The following is a 24006-nucleotide window of genomic DNA, read 5'->3' as shown; positions in this document are numbered from 1 at the left end:
ACATGAGAATTACTTGTTTTTTTGTTATGAGAAAATCCGTAAACAGGGGGTGGGCGCTCGAGCTGACGTTTCGACAAGTGGACTTGTCTTCTTCAAGGCTGGAACTGGCTGGAAGGCTGGAATTTTATTCAGAACCCACCACGGTGGTCTAGCGGTTATTGGGCACGAGGAGATACCGTGGCGCCCGTGTGACATGCAAAGTAGGATGCTCCACCAGCCCTCTCCCGCTAAGCCTGCAGCCGCTTTCGCATCTTCTTTTTCTGTTATTCTTGGGCTTCACCTTTGAAGAAATCAGTAAAATACTGCTGTGGCTTCGTCACTCACTGTACAAAATGCGAAATAACTGCTCCGAAAAAATAATACATTCCTCAAAATGACTTAGACACCACCTTGACTGCCGGCGTCGACTGCTACGGCCACCGATATGGAAGCCACGGGGGCCAAGCGCACTGCTTTTGTAAAAGGTAAAGAACTATGTTGTTTCGAATTGAAACTTCGTATCTAATGGGGTCTAGCGTGTGCTTTAGGGGGAAAAATACACATTTTTCCTGCATGAGATGCGTGCAACATGATTACCGTGTAACTTCATTCATTATAGGTTCGTGTCTAAAGACTTGTCATGGTTGACACGAGAAAGAAATGGCATGATCAAATTCATATTCCTATTTAGTACGCATAGCCTTATTAAGCACGATGCAAGCGGTTTCTCCGTTTTATGGGAAGCGACCCAACATGCTCAGAGCTGGATGCAGCCGCAACCTCAAATTATTGGACGCAAACGCAAAATAGTGTCACGTGGTAGTGACACTATTTTGCGTTTGCGTCCAATAATTTGAGGTTGCGGCTGCATCCAGCTCGACGTCGACGAAGACCGCAGGCGACGTGTCCAAGATGAAACTCTTTAGTTGGCTGAACTTGTGGCCGAGAAACGGAAAGTTAATTTACAGCAATACACACGGTATGCACTAATAGCGGCGAACGGAGCGTCGGCAGTCGATCACCTGCTCATGGCTGGGACGCGCTGTCTTTTATACATCACGCATTGAACTTTCCAGTCCTATCACTCGTGGTCACACAAGCTCCGAAACAATCCAGACTATTCGTGTCCTGCGTGCAATCTTAACAAAACGATCTACTACAATCGCGAAGCTTCTCGAGCACTGCGGCGCAGACAGCGTCGAGCGTTGGTAATCGTCCTTGCTGGTCAAACCCAAATACATCGCAATAAAACAAGTGGGTGTGGCAATAGCTACACTCAAACCTCGTTATAACGAACACGGATATAACGAATTATAGGTTATAACGAAGTAAATGAAGAATAGCCTTGTCATAGCTACAGTGTTAAAAATAAACGTTTATAACGAATTTTCGGATATAACGAAGTTATTTTCGTGGCAGATGAGACTTTGTTATAATGAGGTTTGAGTGTATATGCACGTGCACGCCTCATTCAGAGTTGTAGCTAGATAACATTTTACATGAGCACAAGTTTGTCTGCGGCACGATTAATATTTATCTATTGCTCCTTATTGCGCGAATTTCCTAGGGTTGTGACACGGTGCATTTTCGATCACCACTGAGCCACATTGGGATTAAAATTTTCGACGGTTTACTGCGTGCTGCAGTTTACACAAAGGGGCCAATCTCGATCGAAATGTACAGTCCCGATGGGGCTCGATTACGATAGTAAATGCAACATGTGCCAGCCGTATTACTTTGCGCACTTTGATGCACTAGCATGGTGCAAGGGGTGGCTTACTGTGGTCTAGGAGGCAATCTTACGCTGATGAAGCGCGATAAACACGGGGACGATACACGCAGGACAAGCGCTTGTTCTGTGTGTATCTATGCTTCGTACTTGTGTTTTTTCTTTGTTTTTTTTTTGCGCTTCATAAGCATGAACCGATTCCAACAAGGTCAGATAGCTGTGTTGCCAGTTTTATGCTCCAGTGGTAATACTAGTGTCCAGCATTTACAACCATTGATAAGCAGTATGACACTTTGCGGCTGCTGTTAGAAGGTGAATCAATACTTGAGGCCCATATACTTAGATTTAGGCACACGTTCAAGAACCCCATGGAGGTGGTCGAAATTTCCAGAACCCTCCACTGCGGACGCGAAACCCGAACAATTACAGAAGGTGAATCAGTGTTTGAAGCTAGCCACGTCGCATGTAGCCTAACATAAAGATGAAGTCACACTGCATGGGCTCATTCTACAGACATTCTTCATAAGCAAAGAACCTATGAGCTGGAAATAACAATAAAGGAATGTCAGGTGACAGCAGTATCATGCTCTTGCAAAGCAGGGTAACTGTGAAAGTGAAAGCTCACGCTAGGCTCGCACTGTGGCACGGAGCAGTATAAACTACCATGCTCCCGATAACTTTGACTGCACTTTGCCACATTGTGTAGTCTCTATATAGGTGTCCGCACACATGAAGTGAGAGCAAAACAACGCAGTTCAAAGAGGAAAACGCCAGAAATCGTGGTTAAATACAATGCGTTCAGCCGTCCACTTCCCCTTACGTTAACCACGTGATCCAACTCTGCACATCACAACGATCGCAGCGCCCGCGTCTCCAGTGGTGGGCCTCGTGCCCAATGGTACTCAACTGCTGACCCGCAGGTCGTGGGATCGAACCCCAGCCACCGCGGCGACATTTTCGATGGAGGAGAAGATGCTTGAGGTCAATGTACTTAGATTTAGGTGCATGTTAAAGAACCCTAGGTGGTTGAAATTTCCAGAGCCCTCCACTACAGCGTCCCTCATAATCATAACGTGGTTTTGGGACATTAAACCCCCAACAATTATTATTATTATTATAAACTCTTTTATTCGCGTTGCTGCAGGCAGGCTCCACTGCATTTTTTTGCCCCGTCATTAGCGCATACTGTACAACATTTTCACAAACATCACGTGTTTGCTGAAGCATGCGAAGGTGAAAGAATTAAAGCAAATTGCTCTAGTGATTATGCACAGCTTCGTATAATCATCGCAGTCAGTTGATCTCTCTCCCACGGCCCTCCGGCTAGCTTAGCCAAAGCACGTTTTAACGTTCGCCGTCTTGTTTAGCGATGGGCTTCGTGTTTAGCCAGTGATACTCTGATATAGTTATCCTAATGCAAAGGCACGCTTAAGCACCGAGCAGCAGCACGCAAGCAGACGAGAAGACCGGGCTCCACGCTTCCCGTGTCTGCCGCTGTGGCACAATAGTTTGGCTGCGGTTCTATAGGAGGCGCTCTGCCGTCACTCTCCGGCGTGACATTATGGCAATGCGGAAAGCAGCCGAATTTCCTCTCCCATCTATTCTTTCTCCATGGTGTGGACACAGATCTGGCCGAGACTGAGTCACATGAAAGGTATAAAATTTCTTGTGTACAAGCAGTGAAACAGTAAGATTAAAAAAAAAGAGAGAAACAAGACAGAAAATTCTAAACATGGCTTTTACAACTGGATATGGTCAATCTGCTTATAACTTGACCAGAATGTAGAATTGTAAAACTTGGGCAGAGAGACAGCTCATTCTTTTCTGGTCTCTCTGGCTGCTTAGTGTGAATGCCAGGTTAGAAATATGGCTGACTGCTGTAGAACCTCCTGGAAGCCTTTGAAGGTTTCCACAACTACGCATGTATTTGTTCAAGCACCGATTGTAAATGGAAGGCCCTCATCAGCAGAGCACGAATGAAAGGCCTCAACTGAACACCACGATACAACCACTCTTAGATGTGAAGAAATACCCCGATTCTTTTCCCACACAAAAGATAGAATGCTTAATTCACACCTAAACTTCCTCCAAAATATTTCTTCAACCTGCACTCTCCTTTTGGGTGTGAGCACACGTCCAGAAGAAAACATCGTAAACAGGGGCATTCAAAATGTAGAGCACCATCTGTTCACATGCCCATAAGCTCAATCTGCCGTGTTTTGCTGGCTCAAAAACGAAAACCAGTCGCATATCGCAGCCTTTCAGGTGCTAGCTGCTGGTTTTTAACCTGAAAGTGTTTTATGCTGGGGTCCACCAAAACTTTGCTGAAGTATTTCCATCACGCATATGATGTTGGTAAAACGCACACTAACGGATGACAAGGCTAAAACGTTGCCTTGACGTGAATCACCTGGGAATTGAACCCATGACCTCTCGATCCATGACAATAGGTGCCAGGCACTCAACCCACTGCATTACTGAAGCACATGTGCAAGGCTTCACAAACACATTCTCCCTCGCACAGTGCTCTTTCTTGGTTGGCAGGATGGTGTCACAGTGTGGAAATGGCAGAGTGAAGTACTGCATCATGACACTAGTGAGCGCCGATAGGGAGCGATTCGGCACAGCTAGGGCACCTTGATGCGAACAAACCAACGCTGGCCGCACTGGCATCGACGAAGCGCCCTAGATGCAGTTAGATGCTCTGCCTTTCGCGTCGTGTTAGCGTGTCACGGCTCATTGTCCGAGTAGTGCAGCTTCCATATGGATCAGCGGTGTTTCTCCACTGCCAACTGCTTCGAGTATGATAGCACCAGCTAATATAACTGCTGCAATAAACACTACAGAACAGCAATGTCAACAGGTGAATGTTGGGGCTTGGTGGAACGAGACACGCGCCAGTGGAAAGCGGAACGCCTTCGCGTGTCCACGGCTCAAGCTACGAACTTCTGCCTCGCGCGTTCCTGAAGCGCAGTGTGGTAGTGTATGCATGAGCTCAGGCATAGGTTACCCTATTACTAAGGAGCACACACCTTGCCATTTCTCTACTCAATTGACAACTCTTTGAAAGAGCGCATATTGAGTACCAGTGTTTATTATGTGCTTGTTGATTCCATCTTTGAGCGGGATGCATCATATGCTGTGCCCAGGTACATGTTAACTACTTCAGCTACCACAAGGGTTCAATCGTGATCATGGGCGTTAGTCGTCAGCATGTAGATGTGCCACCACTAGACATCAAAGTGAGTGCATCCACATCAAATGGTGCTATAGCAGTGTTGTACGGAACGGCGTTCCTGGAACTGGTTCCCTTTTGGAGGAATGGAGGAACTGTAACAGTAACTCGTTACGTTTACGAGGGAATGGTAGAGGGAACGCCGTTCCTTCTCTAAACGTTCCACGGCATTGAACAGGTGCACGCACATACGCAGCACATCATGCGAAACGGATGGGGCACCACATGTGCCGCGAAGAACTCCCGCTTGCCTTTCACGGGAGCATGGTGCATAGTTTCTGTGAGTGTAGTGAAGTGCGGGGTCGTCGTACCTCTGCTGTACAGTCACCGGTTTGCCCGTTGACTGGTGTTGTGCCACATCTTCTGCCCTTGTGAAACCCTTCTTCCTACGAAGAGATTAGTCATTCTAAAGACTTTCGGCAAAGCATTGCTTCGCACTAACACAGTTAGGCTGTGATCCCGTGGGAATAGGTCCTTCTTCGACCGTGTCGTGCCAGCTTACAACGAACGAGTAACGGCCCCCATATGCAGGTCCACTTCCGTACCTATATGACAACGTCGAGTTACGGACCATGTCCCAACAGCCGTGGAGGGGATGCGAGGCAACGGATGAAACGACATTCAAGGGCTTAAGGCCGTGTTGGCCCCTTCTTGGAGCCGCCGCCTGAGCTTACTCTGTTGTACTGGCAGGCTATGTAAAGTGACACCCACTACTTGCATAAACTGCCATCACTGTTGTAAACTCGCGATGTCACAAGGGTAGCGTGACGTAGTGCGAGCCGGACTTTCGATTAGAAGCTGACCAGGAAGACAAGCATTTTGGAAGATGATAAGAAGTTACGACTGTTCCTCGTTGTTCATTTCAATACAGTTTATAGAGCAATAAATTTAATCTTACTAATACTTGGGAGTAACTTTCTACAGTAAAACCTCGGTAATTTGTACTCGGTTAATTGGGAATCCCGGATAATTTGTATTATTTGCGCGGTCCCAAATTTTTACATGTAAATTTAACCGGATAATTGGTGCGGCCAGTCTGCGACTTCCCGGTTAATTGGCACACTTGGCCGCGCCTTCCAAGATATGCAAAGGGTGTTGCGAATCTCGGAGGCTGTAACTAAAACATGCATTTTTTTTTTTGATGTACGGATCTCGAAGGCCATGTTTTTTTTACCGGAAATACGTCGTAGACGCCATGTTTTAGCAATTGCCAGGCGGCGATGCGTGCGGTTGCGATCATGATCATCATCATCTCAACAGCGATGTTAGCCACTCTAGCGAAGTGAATGTTTTGTGGAGTCTTTGTGCCATTTGGATGTCGGCTGGCGAGCATTGTGCGATTCGGTGCGACTGCTCCATTTGTCTCCTGTCTCTGCTTGAGTGTCTTCCCTGTGAACTAGTTGATTGAGGTGTGCTTGGAAGGAAGATGCCGAAGTACAAGAGCTTGTCCCTGCACGAAAAGGTGTGCTTAATTGAAGAGGCCAGCAAGTCGACGGCGTCGAAAACGGCTCTCGCCGAAAAGCACCACGTGCCTCTGTCAACGCTGTGCAACATCATCAAGAATAAGGAGAAAATTCTCGATGCTTACAGCAAGACGCACTCGTCAGAGCGTACACGAGTACGCCCGCCTACGTACGCCGACGTTGAAGCAGCTCTGATCGACTGGCTGCAGAAAGCCAACGCAGCACACCTTCCTGTGAATGGGACCATATTGCGTGAGAAGGCCAACCAGTTGGCGCTGCAACTTGGACATTCTGAGTTTAAATGCAGCAATGGATGGTTTTGCCGATTTAAGGAGCGCAACAACCTGACATTCGTGACTGTTTGTGGCGAGAGTGGCAGCGCGGATCAGTCTGTTGTCGACGGCTGGAAGCAGCACACCTTGGCTCCACTACTCGCCAAGTACGAAGCAGCAGATGTTTACAACCTTGATGAAGCTGCTCTGTTCTACAAAATGTTGCCTACGAAGACGTTCGCTTTGAAGGAGGCAGACATTAAGGGGCGGAAACAGAACAAAGATAGAATCACTGTTTTGTTTGGTGCAAGCATGTGCGGTGAGCACAAGCTGCCACTGCTTGTTATTGGGAAGACAGAAAAGCCTCGTTGTTTCAAAAATGCACGACTGCCATCCAAGGATGACCTGATCTATAAAAACAACAAGAAAGCTTGGATGACGGCTGCACTCTTTGAAGAATACGTGCGGCACCTTGACCGCAAGTTTGCGGCCGCAGGGCGCAGCGTTTTGTTCGTCGTCGATAATTGCCCAGCTCACGGCGACATTCAGAACCTGCAGGCAATCAGGCTGGTCTTTCTACCCCCGAACACGACGTCGCTATCGCAGCCGATGGACCAGGGCGTCATACACCATACCAGGAAAATATATCGCTACAATCTGTTGAAGCGAATGCTCCTTTGCTATGACAATGGAAAGGAGTATAACATTGACCTCCTCGGTGGTATTTGCCTCATTGTTCACGCATGGAGGCAGGTGGAGGCCACCGTTATTCGACGGTGTTTTGAGCACGCCGGTTTTGTGAAAGAAGAGGCAACCTCCGCTGAGTTTGCTGTCACCGCTGTCACTTGCCCGTTTGATGAAGAAGGGGAGACTCTCTGCGCTCGATATGAGGCTTTGCACGCGGACGAGGAGTGCACTCCAATCGGATTCTCCGAGTACGCAAATGTCGAGTGCACAGTGCAGACGTGTTACGCCGACATCGACACCGAGATAGCTGCGAGATCGACCGATTCGGCCTCTAATGTTGACAGCGATGACGAGCCCTCCCGAGCACCCCCTTTGGCGGATGTCATCGATGCCTTGAGTGTTGTGCGCAGCTTCGTCGAGTGCAACGGCGGCGAGGTTGATATGCTGCGCCTCATTGACAGGCTGGAAAATATGACTTTCAGTGCTGGGAACTACCGAACGCATCAGTCACGCATGGAGGAATTTTTCTCCAAGTAGGCTGACTTGCCACAATAAAGGTGTGACTTCCGTACATCACGTTTTCTGGCTGATTTCTTTGATTTCGCGTTGTTTCGGATAATTGGGAATCCCGCTTAATTGGGATATTTTTCTCGGTCCCGAGGCCTTCGAATTAACGAGGTTTTACTGTATTTGCACTTCTGAAGCGCAGTCTCCTGAATGCGCATTCGAAGATTGAAGTGGAAAGTTTCATACGAGTTCCACCTGCAATAGACGAGCACCTAAGTTGCAGTTAGACATGTGGGGAGTATATGTGCGGAGCTATTTGAAAAATATTGGTCTTGGAGCGTCTTTTCATCTCCAGATAATATGCTGTTGGCGATGTTCAAATTCGCATAGTATGCACAGTTCAATGTTAGTATTAAATTGCTAACATTATTTCGTCTCAGGATTGCACTACACTATATTCAATGAAAAAATGAAATGTAACGTTAATGTGACAACACGTTCCAATTTTCGAATTGTAACTGGAACGCGTTCCTTTCGCGTTAAGGGAACTTGTAATGGGAACTCGTTTCAAAATTGGGAAGGAATGAGGAACGAGCTTTCGTTCCTGTTTTTGAGTACAACACTGTGCTATAGCTACCAAACACCAATAGTCATGTACAAACTCTAATATATCAATGTACAATATTAAACAATCAATTACTTCTGTAAAGACATGTTTCACTTTAGTGTTATACTGATTCCTATGACGGAGGGATCAGCCATGTATTTTGTCTTTCTGTGATGACTTCCAATGCTTCGTGCACTGTTCAGGCAGCGAGGGAGCTGTGAAAATGCTGAGAACAAGGTAACACTGATTTTTATTGAATGTATTGGCACCTGAACGAAGAAAAAGAAAGTACCGACACTAACTTCTTTCGTGAACAAGATTGGCGCTGTACTTTGGCTCGGAAATACCTGGCATGTGCAAAAGCTTTCTTCAACCTCAGCTCTTATTTCCCCGTGCAATTTAGTTACCTTGCCTGCAATATAAGCTTGACTTCCCGAACAAAATTTCTATATATGCATTTTTAAGGGGAGATGCGGGTCGAAAAACGCGAGTTTTCTAAAAAATTATCGATTTTTTGTTTTCACCTGTTTTGTTAAGATTAGTACCTCTACTGTTCTGAAAAAAAAAAATCAATGCCGAGACTCAACTGGAACCTCTTTAAAATTGCGTCTAAAGAGCACAAGGTGGCTGTCAAAAGGCCGAAAGTGTGTCGTCTTCGAGCACCTTGCCGCCGATAATGCGCCGCCGCTCGCCATTGTCGACCGCATGAGGCGAAGAGCCGAGCCTCACTGTTCAAATAACGACGGTTTCCCGCGCTGCTGCAGCGCAAGAAATAATAAAGAGACGCACGCTTTTGCCGCCTTTTTCGAGCGCCGCGACTGGCTTTAAATCACGTGGTACGGATCGGGAGCCGCCATTGGCCGCTGCGCGCCTGTGTGTGCTGTGAAGCCTACTTGCAGGATCCGTGTCTCGTTGAGCAGCGCAGCTGAACAACGCTTTTCTCGAGTGCTTATCCGTTATGGATGAAGAAAGCCATAGGAAGCGCGGTCACCGGCCTGTGAAGTTTCACGCGGCGTACAAATTTCGAGGACGCCGGCGCAAATCAAAGCCGAACACTCAAACCACGAAAAGAGCGTCTGCTGCCGCAAGGCGTAGTGGCAGTGACGCCGATGCGTCCGACGAGTTTGCCGCGGTATTCGAATATGTGACTGCCTCCCAGAAAAAGATCGGACTCTTCGAAGACGAAAAAAAATCACAGGACGACGAGTCTTTGTTGATTGCTGATATGACAGCACTGATCATGTTGGTTTAATCGAGGGCACTCCAGTTTTGAACGTGTTCTGGAAGAGCTTGGCGTGCTCCCGCCTCATGATCTGGTTGCTCTTGGCACATCACGGGAGAGCACACGCCAGAAAAAAATGTCTCAATAACTAACAGGAGAAGCAAGGGCTCGTCGGCGTTCGCTGAAGAAAAAATCTCTTGTCGAGGAGTCAGCTCGAAAGAGCCGTGAGGGCCAAACCTATGGTGCTGGCGCATTTTAATGGCAGTGGCCACTACAAGGAGGATTGCTCTTTCTTGTGTACAAATTTAGTCGCATTCAATGACATCTTTGATAAATAAACATGCAATTTTGACTTTAAAACTCGTTTTTCTCAAAACGCAAATTTTGCCATTTTTGTCAATGTGCCCCTCCTTTTTCGGGTACTTCTGGTGCTCAGATCTGCATGAAATTTTTCCCAAATTTTTTCCAAAGTAGGCTAAATGCAATTATCTTGTTTAAGTTTCAATATTCTTATTATATAATAAAAAAAAAGTTATGTAAACTTTTACTAGGGTAGGAGAAATATGAACTTCCCACGTTAAAATTTTTCTCGTCTAGTACATATTTTGTATGGACTTCCTAATTAGTTACTTGCATTCCACACTTTATTTGAAACATTATGAACTATCAATTGTAAAAAATTATTGAAGTTTAGGTCTGAAAAGAGGGGGGGCAAAAGGCTTAAGTTTTTCACTTTGTCATGTTGCAGAACTAAAAGTATGCAACTTGCAAGAAAACTAATTATATATTTGAAATCAGCATAAAAAGTTCTAAAAGCAGCTCAAGTTTCATTGCTCTAGGGTGAATATTAAAGAAAAAGTGTCTTCGAGTAGCATCTCCCCTTAAATGGACGAACGTTGCACAGAAGCGAGAGAACATGATAGATCAACATTTGCTTGTCGGTGTTGCAGAATGATGAAAGCAATGATTCACTTATATAAACGTGTGTAAGGCCCCGTCGATAGCTTAAAGGGACACTAAAAAGAAACAATGAATTGGTTTAGATTGATAAAGTGTGCTCGGAGAACTCTTGTGTAGTTTATTTCACCACCATAGGTTTACTTTTAGAGGAGAAAACCAAGTTCAAAGCTCCACTTTTAAATTTTGCGCCGAACTTTGTAATTCGCGACGTAAAAGATTTCAAGGAGCATTTAACGTATTTTGGCGCCACTGGCTCGACGAAATTTCCACAAACTCGTTATGTCAAGTCTCTGGTCGCCTCAGAGGACAATGTACTTCGATTTAACCGATTAGGAACTACGTAGGCCCAAGCAGGCGCCGTCAAAAATATGTGACGTCACGGCAAATGGTGCGGGAATTCCAAGGTGGCGTCGCCACCTGTATTTTCGTTTTGCGCGTTTTCTCGCTTATTAAGCGTCTTCTCGCAGCAAGTGTGGTGTTTTTGGTATCGTGGATGACTACTTTACTAATGCGAGAAAAATCGTTTTGCTCTTTAGTCTCCCTTTAAGCTGAGAAGCACATGTATTAAAAATTGGTGCCACAGACGCTGCTGCACGCGTCCACAGAAAATCAGTGCCATCAATCGAGGCTCAATCGGCGCAAAGGCCCCAACAGGCATCTCTATGCAAGCTTCACAAAGCAGTGTGCGTCGAAGTACATAGTCCACATGTTGCGTCTGCCCTTTGCTTAACACCCCCTTATCCCTCCCGTGTTATTTTTCTTTTGCTTTCTTTAGTCAGCATATGCTGCGAACCCGGAGCTAGTTACGCAGTGCATAAGTGGATGGGACTGTTTGTTGTGTATCGTGCTCATCTTTCCGCTGATCACGGGCTCTCGTATGCTGTTCACATTAACGCATTGTAATTGTCATGAGCAAGGGGCACACGCCCAACGATGGAAAGTTCTGATGGTATGTGAGGAGCGGAAAATTCCTCCATGGTGTGCACTGTCATGTTCTCCCGAGACAGCACACACATGAGGCTCAGTCCAAATGCTGACTGACGTACGTGGCCAGCAGCACGTTTATTTCAGTGATTATAAAAGCGATAAGAACGCCATCTTGTGGCACTACATCAAACCGTCCAGGCTGATGACAGCAACAACATAACATTCCTTCCTCCATTAACAAAAAGTGAAAAAAGAAAACAGAAATAAAAAAAAAAACAAAATGAGCACTACGATGCGCAAGCACAGTGTTCAACTTGATTACTGGGGCACGTAACGCATAACTGGTTTCCGCACGCACGAGCTGCGGCGAATTGGAGTCTGAGAAGGGGTCACTGGCTTCGGGGCATCCCCCGGCGCACTGGCACAACCACCCGGATCACTGGAGACACATGTGCCCTCGACATCCCCAGACGAAGCCCCCGTAGTTGCAGCGGTGCCGGCGGTGTCTGCTGGTTCGTAGGGCGCGGTAGCACCCACAGCATCCAGAGGCCCAGCTGGTTCCACGCCTGAAGCATTTGGAGGGTCTGTGTGGGAACGCCCAGAATACTCTGACAGCTCAGGCTGCCACGGCACCGTCCGCACATGGTCGTGGTGCCGTGTCCATTGGCGGCCATCTGGTAGTCGTAGCACTGCCGCGTACCCCTTGTCTGCTTCCACCGTTGCCGGTACCCAGACGGAACCTGGACGAAAATTGCGAGCGAAAACAGTCGTTCCTGGTGGTGTGGCTATGGTTCCTGCCGATCCTCGGTTGACCCGGAGACTCTGGGAGATCTGTTGAGACATCACCGTGGTCCGCAAGTCAGGCCGTAGCAAATCCAATGCCGGTTTCAACTTCCGGCCCATGAGAAGTTCAGCGAGACTACAACCTGTTACTTCATGCGGAGTGGTCCGGTATGTCAGCAAAATTCTCGCTATCTGTACGTGCAAATCATCCCCTGACTGTGCTTTCTTCAACTTTTGTTTAATGGTCTGCACTGCACGCTCCGCTGCTCCATTAGATGCTGGGTGGTACGGTGGTACAAGAATTTGTCGGATGCCGTTTCTACGCAGGAAGATTTTGTATTTCTCACTCACGAACGCTGGGCCATTGTCGGATACGACTACATCAGGGAGTCCATGCGTAGCAAACATTTTTTGCAGGCAACCAATGGTGGCTGCAGTCGACGGACTGGTTACGGGGAACACTTCTATCCACTTCGAGTATGCGTCGACTGCTATGAACAAGTACGCATTCCTCAGTGCTCCAGCATAGTCTACATGAATCCAGGACCACGGTCTCTCCGGGAACGGCCATGGCTTGACTGGCACCCGTCTCGGTAATCGCTGATTTTCTTGGCAGGTGCGGCATGCTTGCACCGCTGCCATGACGTCATCATCCATGGCTGGCCACCAGACATGGCTACGGGCCACTGCTTTCCTTTTCGCCACTCCTGGATGCCCTTCATGTAGCAGCCGCAGCACATCAACCTGCATAGACGCGGGCACAACCACCCTGCTTCCAAGCAGAATGCAATCACTCTGCACACTCATTTCATGAAGGCGAGTGGCGTTCTCTTTCCATGGAGCTTCTAGGGGAACTCCCCCACCAGCCCAAAGCGCTTCGCGAAGACATGACAGCAGCGGGTCTTTGCTCGTAGCGGCAGCAATAGCTTGCGCTGACAACACTCTGGGATAACACCCTTGGAGCATAAAAATCTCCGGCAGGTTCTCGATTTGAATATCAGCTGTTGGAAGCGGAAGTCGGCTCAGTGCATTGGTGTGCGGAATGTGACCACCAGGTCTGTACTTCAACATGTAATCATAGCCCGACAGGACGAGTGCCCAGCGGAGTAGTCGAGGTGAGCAAGACTCTGGAATCTGCTTATTTGCCGCGAGAAGCCCCAAAAGTGGCTTGTGATCGGTTGCCATCTCGAATCGCCGTCCCCAAAGGTACCGCTTAAAACGTGTTACTCCGAACACAACTGCTAAGGCTTCCGTATCAAGCTGGCTGTAGTTTGGCTCAGCTGTGGCCAAGCTTCTGGACGCGAAGGCGATTGGCCGCTCTTCTCCCGACGCTTCCCGCTGGGCTAGAACCACGCCGAGACCATATGGCGACGCATCTGTGACAAGCACTGTGGTTTTCTTTGGGTCAAAATGCGCCAATGTCGTCACAGATGCCAAGAGCTGCTTACTTTCTCTGAAGGCTTCCTCTTGAAGTGGCGCCCAGGTCCACGGTGTACCTGGTACCAATAGAGCATTAAATGAATTGAGTACCGCCGACAAGCGAGGGATGAACTTCCGGTAGAAGTTGTTCAACCCCATGAAGCTTTGCAGAGTTTTCATGTTTTGTGGCCTTGGTGCCGAAAGGATGGCTTCAACGTTCCTGGGGCTGAGATGAGAGCCTTCAGCGGTGATGACGTGTGCCAAGTACTCAACGCGGTCTCTCATAAATTCGCACTTTGCTAACTTCAGGCACAAGCCGGCATCTTGTAGGCGCTTGAGAACTTGGCTTCCGTTCCTCTAGTGGTCGTCGTCAGTGTTTCCTGTCACCAGGATATCGTCGAAGTAGACAACGACGTGCGGAAGGTCGCTCAGCAAATTGTCCATTTCCCGCTGGAACAACGCGGGCGCCGAAACGACGCCGAACGGAAGCCTTGTGAATTGAAACAAGCTTTTCACTGTGTTAATAGTAACTAGCTCCTGCGACTGCGCATCTAGCTTTATCTGCTGGTAGGCGTCCTTCAAATCAAGTTTTGTAAACTTCTTACCGCCACACAGTTTGGCGAACAGCTCTTCGATTCTGGGAATCGTGTAACTTTCGGTGACCGTGACTGGGTCGATAGTGACTTTGAAATCGCCACACACATGTGGTCTACCATCTTGCTTCACCACTGGAACTACTGCCGCGGCCCACTTGGACGTCTTTACAGGGCGTATGATGCCTTCGCGCTGTAACCGCTGCAACTCTTCGACATATCTGTCAACAAGCGCGAACGGCACTGGTCGCGCCTTGAAGAATTTTGGCCTTGCTCCTTCTTGTAGCGTTATGCTGACCAGGACTCCCTTCATCGTACCAAGGTTGTTCGAAAAAACGTCGCCGAATTATTCGACCAGGCCTTCAACGTTGCTGATTGTTTTCACGTCTAACGGCTTCAAGATGGTAATACCGAACGCTTCCATCCAGTCCCTTCTGAAAAGTGTCGGGCACGCTCCGCTCACAACTAATAACGGCAAAGTTGCCTCCTGCGTGCCGACTTTTATTGTGGCCGACACTTTTCCCAATATGGCCGACAGCTCCCCAGAATAGCTTTTGAGCCGCACGTCAGTATGTTCCAACGGCTATCCTGGGAAAAGGACGTTAAATTTCGCGTCGCTTATTATCAAAACACTGGCCCCGGTGTCCAGTTCCATCACTATTGGCACGTTATTGACAAGAGCTTCAATTTTCATGGGTTCCGGTCCGGTAGCATGAAGAGACCCGAAGGTGTATTCCTCATTTAGTCCCGGCTCTGTTTCGGAAAGTTCATTCATGTTGTGCACGGAGCGGGAGCCCGTCCCATTCCTTCCATTAGACGCAGCTGTCTTGCAAACCCTTGCGAGGTGACCCTGTTGACCGCACTTGAAGCAGGTGGTGCATCGGTGTCGGCAGCGCGTCGTCTGGTGTTTGCCGCTGCACCGGGCGCACCTTAGCTCCGTCATCTCTCTTGCTGGCCGCTCTACAAAGTTTGCCGACTGTACCATATCTGTAGAAACGGACGGGGCGCCTAGCATGTGCGAGTCTCTTCTTGCGGTTTCTATCGCCATGACCATATTTTTCGCCGTTTCCAGGTTCAGTTCCGCACTTTCCAAAAGGCGAGTCTGCATTCCGGAGTCGTTAATTCCACAGACAATCTGGTCGCGCATCATTCACTCACGCACTGCGCCAAAGTTGCAATCATCTACTAGCTTGTTAAGTGCAGCTACATAGTCACTAACGGCCTCGCCTTCGTGCCTTTTCCTCGAAAAAAACTTGAAACTTGCGACCACTTCGGAAACTTTCGGCCTGAAGTGTGCTCCGAGGGCCGCGAAGATAGCTGCAAGTGTCGCATCAGTCGGTTTTGTAGGCGACAGTAGGTTCCGTACCAACGAGTATGTTGCTGCGCCGCAGCTTGTCAGGAATACCGCCTTCTTTTTATCCTCGGCCACATCATTCGCAGCGAAGTAAAGCAAAACACGCTCGTGATATTCCGGCCACTCACTTGTGCTTGCGTCGAACGCTTCCAGTCTGCCCACGGATGACATTCTTGTTCAATCCAGGCGCGGGTGCTTTCTGCCGCGCCCAACTCGCAGATTTTATCTCTCGTCGCCAGTTGTCATGTTCTCCCGAGACAGCACACACACGAAGTTCAGTCCAAATGCTGACTGACGTATGCAGCGAGCAGCACATTTATTTCAGTGATTATAAAAGCGATAAGAACGCCATCTTGTGGCGCTACATCAAACCGTCCAGGCTGATGACAGCAACAACATAACATGCACCTCTGCCACGCACGCAATTGTTTGGTGGAAGGCTCGAGGCACGTGACCTGAGCCGTAGTGAAGAACCCAGGAAGAGAGAACGGGCATTGTCTGTGGGGTACCGTTCGAAGAAGGTCGACGATGCCAGCGTCTCACGGGTGAAGAGAGTGGCAGGTGCCGGGTCTGGAGATGCAACACCAAGAGTCCATGTCGACTTCGGCTACCACCGGGCGAGGCTACCACGGACTCGCAGAATTCTCGTCACAGCAGGTCTCGAAGCACCTGCAACGCTCTACCTTCGTTGGCAGAACAGCTCGGACCCACAGGACAGTCCCCGCAGCGCCACGTCGTCACTTAAGCCACAGATGCACTTGGAACAAGGGATGGAGGAGGCAGCTAGGCCTAACCTGTACGTTTCCGTGTTGGCCATGATGATGACCGGGAAACCGGCATCAAGTGGTTTGTCCAGTTGCTGATGAAGATCGACGACCATGGAACGTCAACGACGGACATGACGGGACGGTGAGGCTACGTTGTTACAGAACCAACGTCTTGAACAGTAAGAACGTTCAGTAATGGTAGCGAGGGTAGTGACCAAGAATCCACAGTGGCTAGACTGACTTGGGGTAGTAGAGCTGAGCCTAACTCGGATGGGTTGTTATTTGAGTTGAGATATTATTCGCTAGCTGAGTATTATGTGCACTTAGTTTCTTTATGGGTGTGAATTTTGAGTGTTTGTTGATTTTTACCATGTTGTTTGATATAAAGGGTGTTTGCTGTGCTACCACGGTCTCCCGTCCCTCTCTCTCAATCACATCTGACTTGCTCTTGAGATACGTGACAGTAATGCAATGCTGTTGTGGGATGAGAAAGCAAAGCGTGCAATATTTCAAAGAGCACTGCGGTGCAGAAAAAAAGAAAATGTATTTTAATATCCGACGTGTGTTTATATTCGCAATGGTAACCAAGATAAGGATGTAATGCAGCGCAAGCTTATTTTAGTAGTTTGACAGCCACATCTCAGCAATGAACAATTTCCCTGAACGCCTAACTTAGATAGGAGTGCATGTCACTACAAAACAACAGTTCGGCTTCATGAAGCAATGCACCTCTTGCAGCTGCCATCCGGGTGAGTTCTTAAGCGTGCAGAACTGCAATATTGTGTTCTCGATGATTTGTGGCAACACAGTAGGGTCCGCTGACCATTCGGCGTTGGATTTCGAAGAAATCAGTCGCATTTTCTTGGCCTGAAAGATGCACCAACTACTGCCAGCCAGTCAACTGCTTTGTGGCCTCTCCTTATGGAGGCCCTAGCAGACGATTTCACGACTGTGCACCACACAAAATGGCGGATGTGCCCAGTGAGCACAAATCATCACGAATATCCCCTAATAGTATTGCAAATAAACTACTTTACAAATTATTGTCTGTTTTTATTGTTTGTATAAAGAATTACTGTCCTGCCCCGAGGAGAGTAGTAGAACTGTAAGTGAATAAAAACGCCACCCTCTCAAGACATGAGAACACACTGATAGTCATACCCCACTCTCCTCCAGGAGCTCCTTGAGTGTTGTCGAGGGCAGGGTGCCACTTTGGTCAACTTGGAGCAGCCAGGTGCTTCCTCCCTGCTCCTTGCCTCCTAGGCCTGCAGCCTCTGAAACTGCAGCACATGTACAGGGCTCAGGATGACTTCTCAAACACGAATCCATACAGCAGTGCACTCAATCAGAATGCAGTTGAAGTGGGGACCTTGCTCTCAGCAGTACAATGACTGAAGCCACAATGCAAATTCCTAAATGGTGAATATGCAAATAAACGTTCGCTAATCATCATCCTATTCCATATTCACAGCACGCCTCTCCCAATGATTCAAGCTGTCCTGCACAAGCCGTAGAAGTTCTAACAGCCGTAGAATCCCTGCTCCAGAAAATTAAAGGTAAAAATATATGTACAAGCACGCCAGAGAAATTCAGGAGGGTAAGACCTGTATTCGTACCCTACTCTCACCGCGTAGCGCACAACCTGAAAAAAGTCACAAATGACTTCAAGATCCCGGTAGTTTTTTCAGCCCCTGTTAAACGTGCTTCCTTGTGCCCTCAGATTAACAACCAGAAAAAAGGCAAAATGACCTGCGGAACCCAGCATGCAAAACCGCTTGTCACATGCAAGGAAAATGTGGTGTACCAGATCTCGCTTACATGCAATAAGGTTTACATAGGACAAACGGGGTGCTGTTTAAACGAATGGCTGAGAGAGCATGAATGTTCACTTAACAAAGGGACTGGGTCTAATTTAGCAATCCATAGTAAACCTGCAGATGCCTTCCTCATTTAAAGGACACCTTGGTTCTGGATAAGAGTCTAGGCAACGTGGCACGAAGCTCAAAGAAGCCTTCTTCATCAAAAGGAAGGGCCTAGACTGCGTCAGCAAACCATCAAAAATGTTGTACGAATGTGAAGTGTCCTTTTTAGAAGCGCTTGGTTGAAACAACTCCTCGCATTACTTATAATACCGAGCGTGCTTGCCCGAGAAACAAAAGAAATGTTCTTTTTATTATGTTAACTCTTTATAGAATTTGTCGCTGTAATTGTTATAATTTTCATTTTAATTTGCATGTTACTTTGGCCATATACACCACGTGTCATAGATCACATATTCTCTCTTTGTTCAAGATACAACATGAAGTACAACTTTTATCGCTTTTAAAGTGGCGGTCCCACTCCGGCGGCACCCGCTCGGCATTTTAGTCATTGTTTACTGGCGCACTGTGCTTGCTCTACTCAATGGACGAATATGAGTTGTATTGCATTAGAAAGTTTACATTCTCCTCTTTCTAATGACAGCTAGTATTGTTGTCTAGTCTCGAGCGTTATTTCACGGCAATAAAAACAGTTTGAGCAAAAAAACAGTGTTTTTGCTGTACAAGCCTCCGTTGTACTGCCAGTGCGGCAAAACTGTTCAACATAACAAAATGAAATTCGCTGAGCCTTTTAATGAAGCGTTATGCAAGGTTTCTATGAAGAGATATTGCCAGTAAAGCAATTAGAAATTGATGCAGGCTCTAATAAAAATGGGCAAAACAATGAAAGTTTATGAGTAAATACCTTTTTTTCTGTTCTGTGTAGAACAATATTTAATGGGTTTCCAGGCTATATCGTACTTTATGTCTACGCGAAGTTGCTTTGTGTTCTAATGAACAGTTCATGAATTATTACTACTTCAATACGGCAATTTATGGCTCTACTTGGTGAGGCATTACCGACGAAGGGACAAAACTATCCAAGCTTAAACTCTTAAATCTTCAATATTTAAGCAGCAAGCCTTTCTCTGGGCTTCTTTGAAGAGAAAATTGTTGCAAGTTAATTAGAAAATTTGTAGGACAGCAGTGAATTTAGCTCATTTTTCTGCTGGTCGGGTTCGTGCAAATTTACTTTTTTTTCCTTTTACAGGTTAATTCAGAACAAGTATTGCACATTTGCAGGACCACGTAGTGTCTTGTAATTACCAGTACTAACTTTGCGAAGCAGTGCTTGAAAGAAAATATTTTCAAGAAATAATATATCTCGCAAACATTTTTTGGTGGTGGCGCCATCTGTGAAAAAAAATATCAAGTCGTTTTACGTCAGTTCCAACGTTCCTCAAGAGTGGCGCCTCTAGGCCTTACTAAGTCGTCAAAACAAGGATGGGTTATTTCTCCAGACTTCATCGCCTCTTCAGTGCACAATGTAACCCTACAGTAACCCTGTGGGGCTGCTGAAAAAAAGAAAGAGAGGGATAGAGAGAAAGGAGAAGGGAATAAAGCGTGTTGCACTGTACATCATTAATGCATAGCCAGCAGGTGAGGCTATTGTGCCGAGGATTCCAGGAATTGCTCGGTTGCTCGCCTCTGTACTCAGGTGACTGTAGAAGTGTATTTGAAGTACACAAAGAACTTGACCTTGCCTCCTCATATTTTTAAGGCTCGTATGACAATACCTGCTTTCCAGAAACCACGCGATGAGGTGGCGAGTGCTTGGCAGTGTATGTGTGTTTGACTATTTCATGCGACGCCGGTTGAGCGATAGGATTAGCAGCAAAACAATTGAAACTTTGCAAAATAGTGAGAGCCCCCTGGCGTACACTTTGCAAACACCTGCAAGTTGGCTTTCCGGCAAGAAAATTTTCCTAGAAAGCTCTTCGTTCCATGACTGCTTTTCTCCGTCTAAGCGTGTTCACCCCTCCACATTCCAGCACGGGCTCAGTGGCTCAGCACCAAACATGCTGCAAGAATGTCACGCCTTATTGTACGTTCCCTCTTGCACTGAGACAAAGGGGGGAAACGAAAGAAAGGAAAGACAGGGATTAGTGGTGAATAGGAAAAAATTGTTTGTCTGCCCTTCTGGTAGAGCCTTTCCTGGGGAAAACAAACTTGCTCGCGCATGCTCTGTAACTATTTTGCAAGCTGTCAATTATAGCGAGTCTTATTGCCCCGACTGCAGCGAAAAGTGCAGATGGCTGCGCGAGCTCTGGAGCTCCCAGCCGCACGCAACAAATTTTGAAACAAGTTTTGTTGTTACTATATGGTATATTATGGCACAAGGGCCAGCAGTGGCCAAAGAGTGCCAGGTCATGGTATGGGATGTGATCAGTGAGGATGTTAGATGGCGGTATAAGGGCCTAAAATTGTTCGCAGTGACGGTGCGTAAAACGTATAATTGCTAAAATCATGACAGTGGCGTGAATTGTATGTGGTGGGGATAAATAAGTAGTGCTTGCGTTACTAAAATAGAGCATGGAGGTAGCACGAAAACCTCACGTACGCCCTTGAGACCAAGGGCCTGAGGTAGGTGCTTTCTCTTAAGAGACTACCGCAACATCGACCTCTTGTGAGAGGCCGTGCTACGGATCACCTGTGTATATGATGTGAAAACTACGAAGGTCTTAGAAGTATCTTAAAAGATATTCATATTTGAAAAACGGATCCTTGCCTAGCAATATTGCTGGGTGTAGTGGGATTTGCTGTCGGAGTGGTACTGGAAAATGTTTTCTCCTAAGCACTTCAAGTTCTCGGCATTCCAACAAGACGTGAAGGACTGAGAGTGGCTGGCCACATTTATCACAGGAGGGTGGCTCACCACCGGATAAAAGGTACGTGTGTGTGCTGTGTGTGTGTCCTATTCTAAGTCTGCATAATGTTACTTCGGTGTGGCGTGTCTTTGCAGTGGGCGTCCAACTACAAAGGTGTGGCTTAATCAAGTGTAATTTGTTATCTATTTCTAGATCCCATGACCTTTGCCAGAAGGCCCTGAGCTTTTTCCTTAAAAAGGGTTTCAGGTCCATTACGGGAACCCCCATAGATGTATTAGTAGCATTTACGTGGACAGAAGTGGCTAGCTGGTCAGCCAAGACATTGCCTTCGATGTCTCTATGTCCAGGCACCCAGCACAACACGATATTTTGGCCAGATGCATACATGGTGCAAAGGAGTGCATATAGTTCCATCACTACAGGGTTTTTATTCTTTCGGAGAGACATGATGGCTTTCACCACACTGAGAGAGTCTGTGAATATAATAAATTTTTCTAACTTTTCTTTGCTGATATGTTTCACAGCAGTCAATAGTGCAAAGGCTTCTGCTGTGAAGATACTTGTTTCTCGGTGCATAGCGCCGGATTCTGTAAATGAAGGACCGATCGATGCATAACGAACAACGGCATGCGACTTGGAAGCGTCAGTAAAAAACTCAGCACAACAGTACTTTGCCTGTAATTCAAGAAAATGTGTATGTATATGCGCTTGTGGAGCATGTTTGGAGGTTCTGATGAAGGATATGTCACAGTCAATTTGTTGGCACTGCCATGGCGGGAGTGGTCTCGCCGGAGGCATTAAATGGTGTGTAACAATCGAGACATCCATTTCTTCATTAAGCTTCCTGACACGAAGTGAGAACGGCTCTCTTAGTGCCGGTCGCTTGTGGAATAGTGTGGCACATCCTGTATCATTTACAGTAGGATAAGCAGGGTGTTAAGATTGTGCATTCACTTTCAGAAAATACGTGAAGATATTGTATGACCGTTGCAAACTGAGTGACCACTCGTCTGATTCCACATAGAGACTTTGTACTGGGCTCGTCCTGAAGGCGCCAGTGGCTAGGCGTATGCCCAAATGGTGAATCGGATCAAGTATTTTAAGCGCACTTGGTGCGGCAGAGTGATACACCACACTTCCATAGTCTAAACGTGTCTTGACAAGACTCTTGTACAGGTTCATTAAGCACTTCCTGTCACTTCCCCAAGTTGTGTGTGACAGCATTTTTAGGATATTCATTGTTTTTAGGCACTTTGTTTTAATGTACTTGATGTGTGGGATGAAGGACAGTTTTGAGTCAAGAATGACACCTAGAAAATTATGTTCTTTGTTGATCTGCAAGCGTTGTCCATCTAGCGTAACCTCAGGATCTGATACAAGGCCTCTTTTTCTGTTAAAGAGAACACACGAGCTTTTAAGGGGGTTTATCTTAAAACCATTTTCATTTGCCCACTTAGTTATTTTGTTCAGGCCAAGCTGAACTTGTCGCTCACAGATTGAGAGGTTACATGATTTGAAGCCTATTTGGACGTCATAACATATACACAGTAAAACATTGCCGGAGGAATAACCGTACGAAGGGAGTTCATTTTCACAATGAATGATTAAAACAGATGCTCCGACTTAACACAACAAAATATAACAAAAAACTACACAGACGTTTCGCCACCTATGCGGGTGGCATCTTCAGTATGAACTGGCACCGAATGAGCGAAGGTAACCCCGTCTATTTCTAGTCTCGTATGTCTCTGTACACATCCGGTAGGGGGCCACGGTTGCTGTTGCACGCCGACCTGTCACGGCGGATGAACCACGACTCGAGAAGCTTTCTCTTGCCCCACCTTTGTTCCCGAGCCAGCGTCATCGCATTACTGAAGTCGAAGGCATGCCCCGTCGTCCAGCAGTGTTCGACGAGTTCGCTCTTGGAATGCGTGGCATGGGTGGCTTTGGCGACGTCCCCTTTGTGCTCTTTGAACCTCGTTGACCGCTTCCTGCCTGTTTCGCCGATGTATGTAGCGTCGCAGTCCCCGCACGGTACCTTGTAGACAACCCCGCTTTGATCGTTCGCAGGGGTGCGGTCTTTAGGCTTAGTGAACACGTTTCCCAAGGTACAATGAGGTCTGAAAACGGTTTTAATGCCCAGCGGACGAAGTGCTCGCCGAACAGAGTCTGACACGCCCTGGACGTAAGGAATGGAAACAATGGATGTTGTGTTCTCTCGTGCCGCACTTCTTGTTCCCCCTCGCATACGTTTTCAGACCTCATTGTACCTTGGGAAACGTGTTCACTAAGCCTAAAGACCGCACCCCTGCGAACGATCAAAGCGGGGTTGTCTACAAGGTACCGTGCGGGGACTGCGACGCTACATACATCGGCGAAACAGGCAGGAAGCGGTCAACGAGGTTCAAAGAGCACAAAGGGGACGTCGCCAAAGCCACCCATGCCACGCATTCCAAGAGCGAACTCGTCGAACACTGCTGGACGACGGGGCATGCCTTCGACTTCAGTAATGCGACGACGCTGGCTCGGGAACAAAGGTGGGGCAAGAGAAAGCTTCTCGAGTCGTGGTTCATCCGCCGTGACAGGTCGGCGTGCAACAGCAACCGTGGCCCCCTACCGGATGTGTACAGAGACATACACGAGACTAGAAATAGACGGGGTTACCTTCGCTCATTCGGTGCCAGTTCATACTGAAGATGCCACCCGCATAGGTGGCGAAACGTCTGTGTAGTTTTTTGTTATATTTTGTTGTGTTAAGTCGGAGCATCTGTTTTAATCATGAACTCTCCCGGCTTTTGGAACATTTTTGCATTTC

At 47.3% G+C, this 24006-nt stretch overlaps 1 protein-coding gene across 1 annotated transcript in view; it reads right to left on the bottom strand.

Annotated features, from left to right (window-relative positions):
• The window catches only part of LOC125757310 (uncharacterized), a 77528-nt gene that overhangs the window by 45506 nt on the left and 8016 nt on the right, over positions 1-24006 (bottom strand). The window contains exon 2 of the mRNA XM_049412775.1: positions 17666-17784. Within this exon, the coding sequence (XP_049268732.1) occupies positions 17666-17784 (119 nt within the window). The remainder of the gene's footprint in view (positions 1-17665; positions 17785-24006) is intronic.

Source organism: Rhipicephalus sanguineus, chromosome 2 (genome assembly GCF_013339695.2).
Source record: "Rhipicephalus sanguineus isolate Rsan-2018 chromosome 2, BIME_Rsan_1.4, whole genome shotgun sequence".
NCBI lineage: Eukaryota > Metazoa > Arthropoda > Arachnida > Ixodida > Ixodidae > Rhipicephalus > Rhipicephalus sanguineus.
This window is presented reverse-complemented; position numbering and strand designations above follow the sequence as displayed.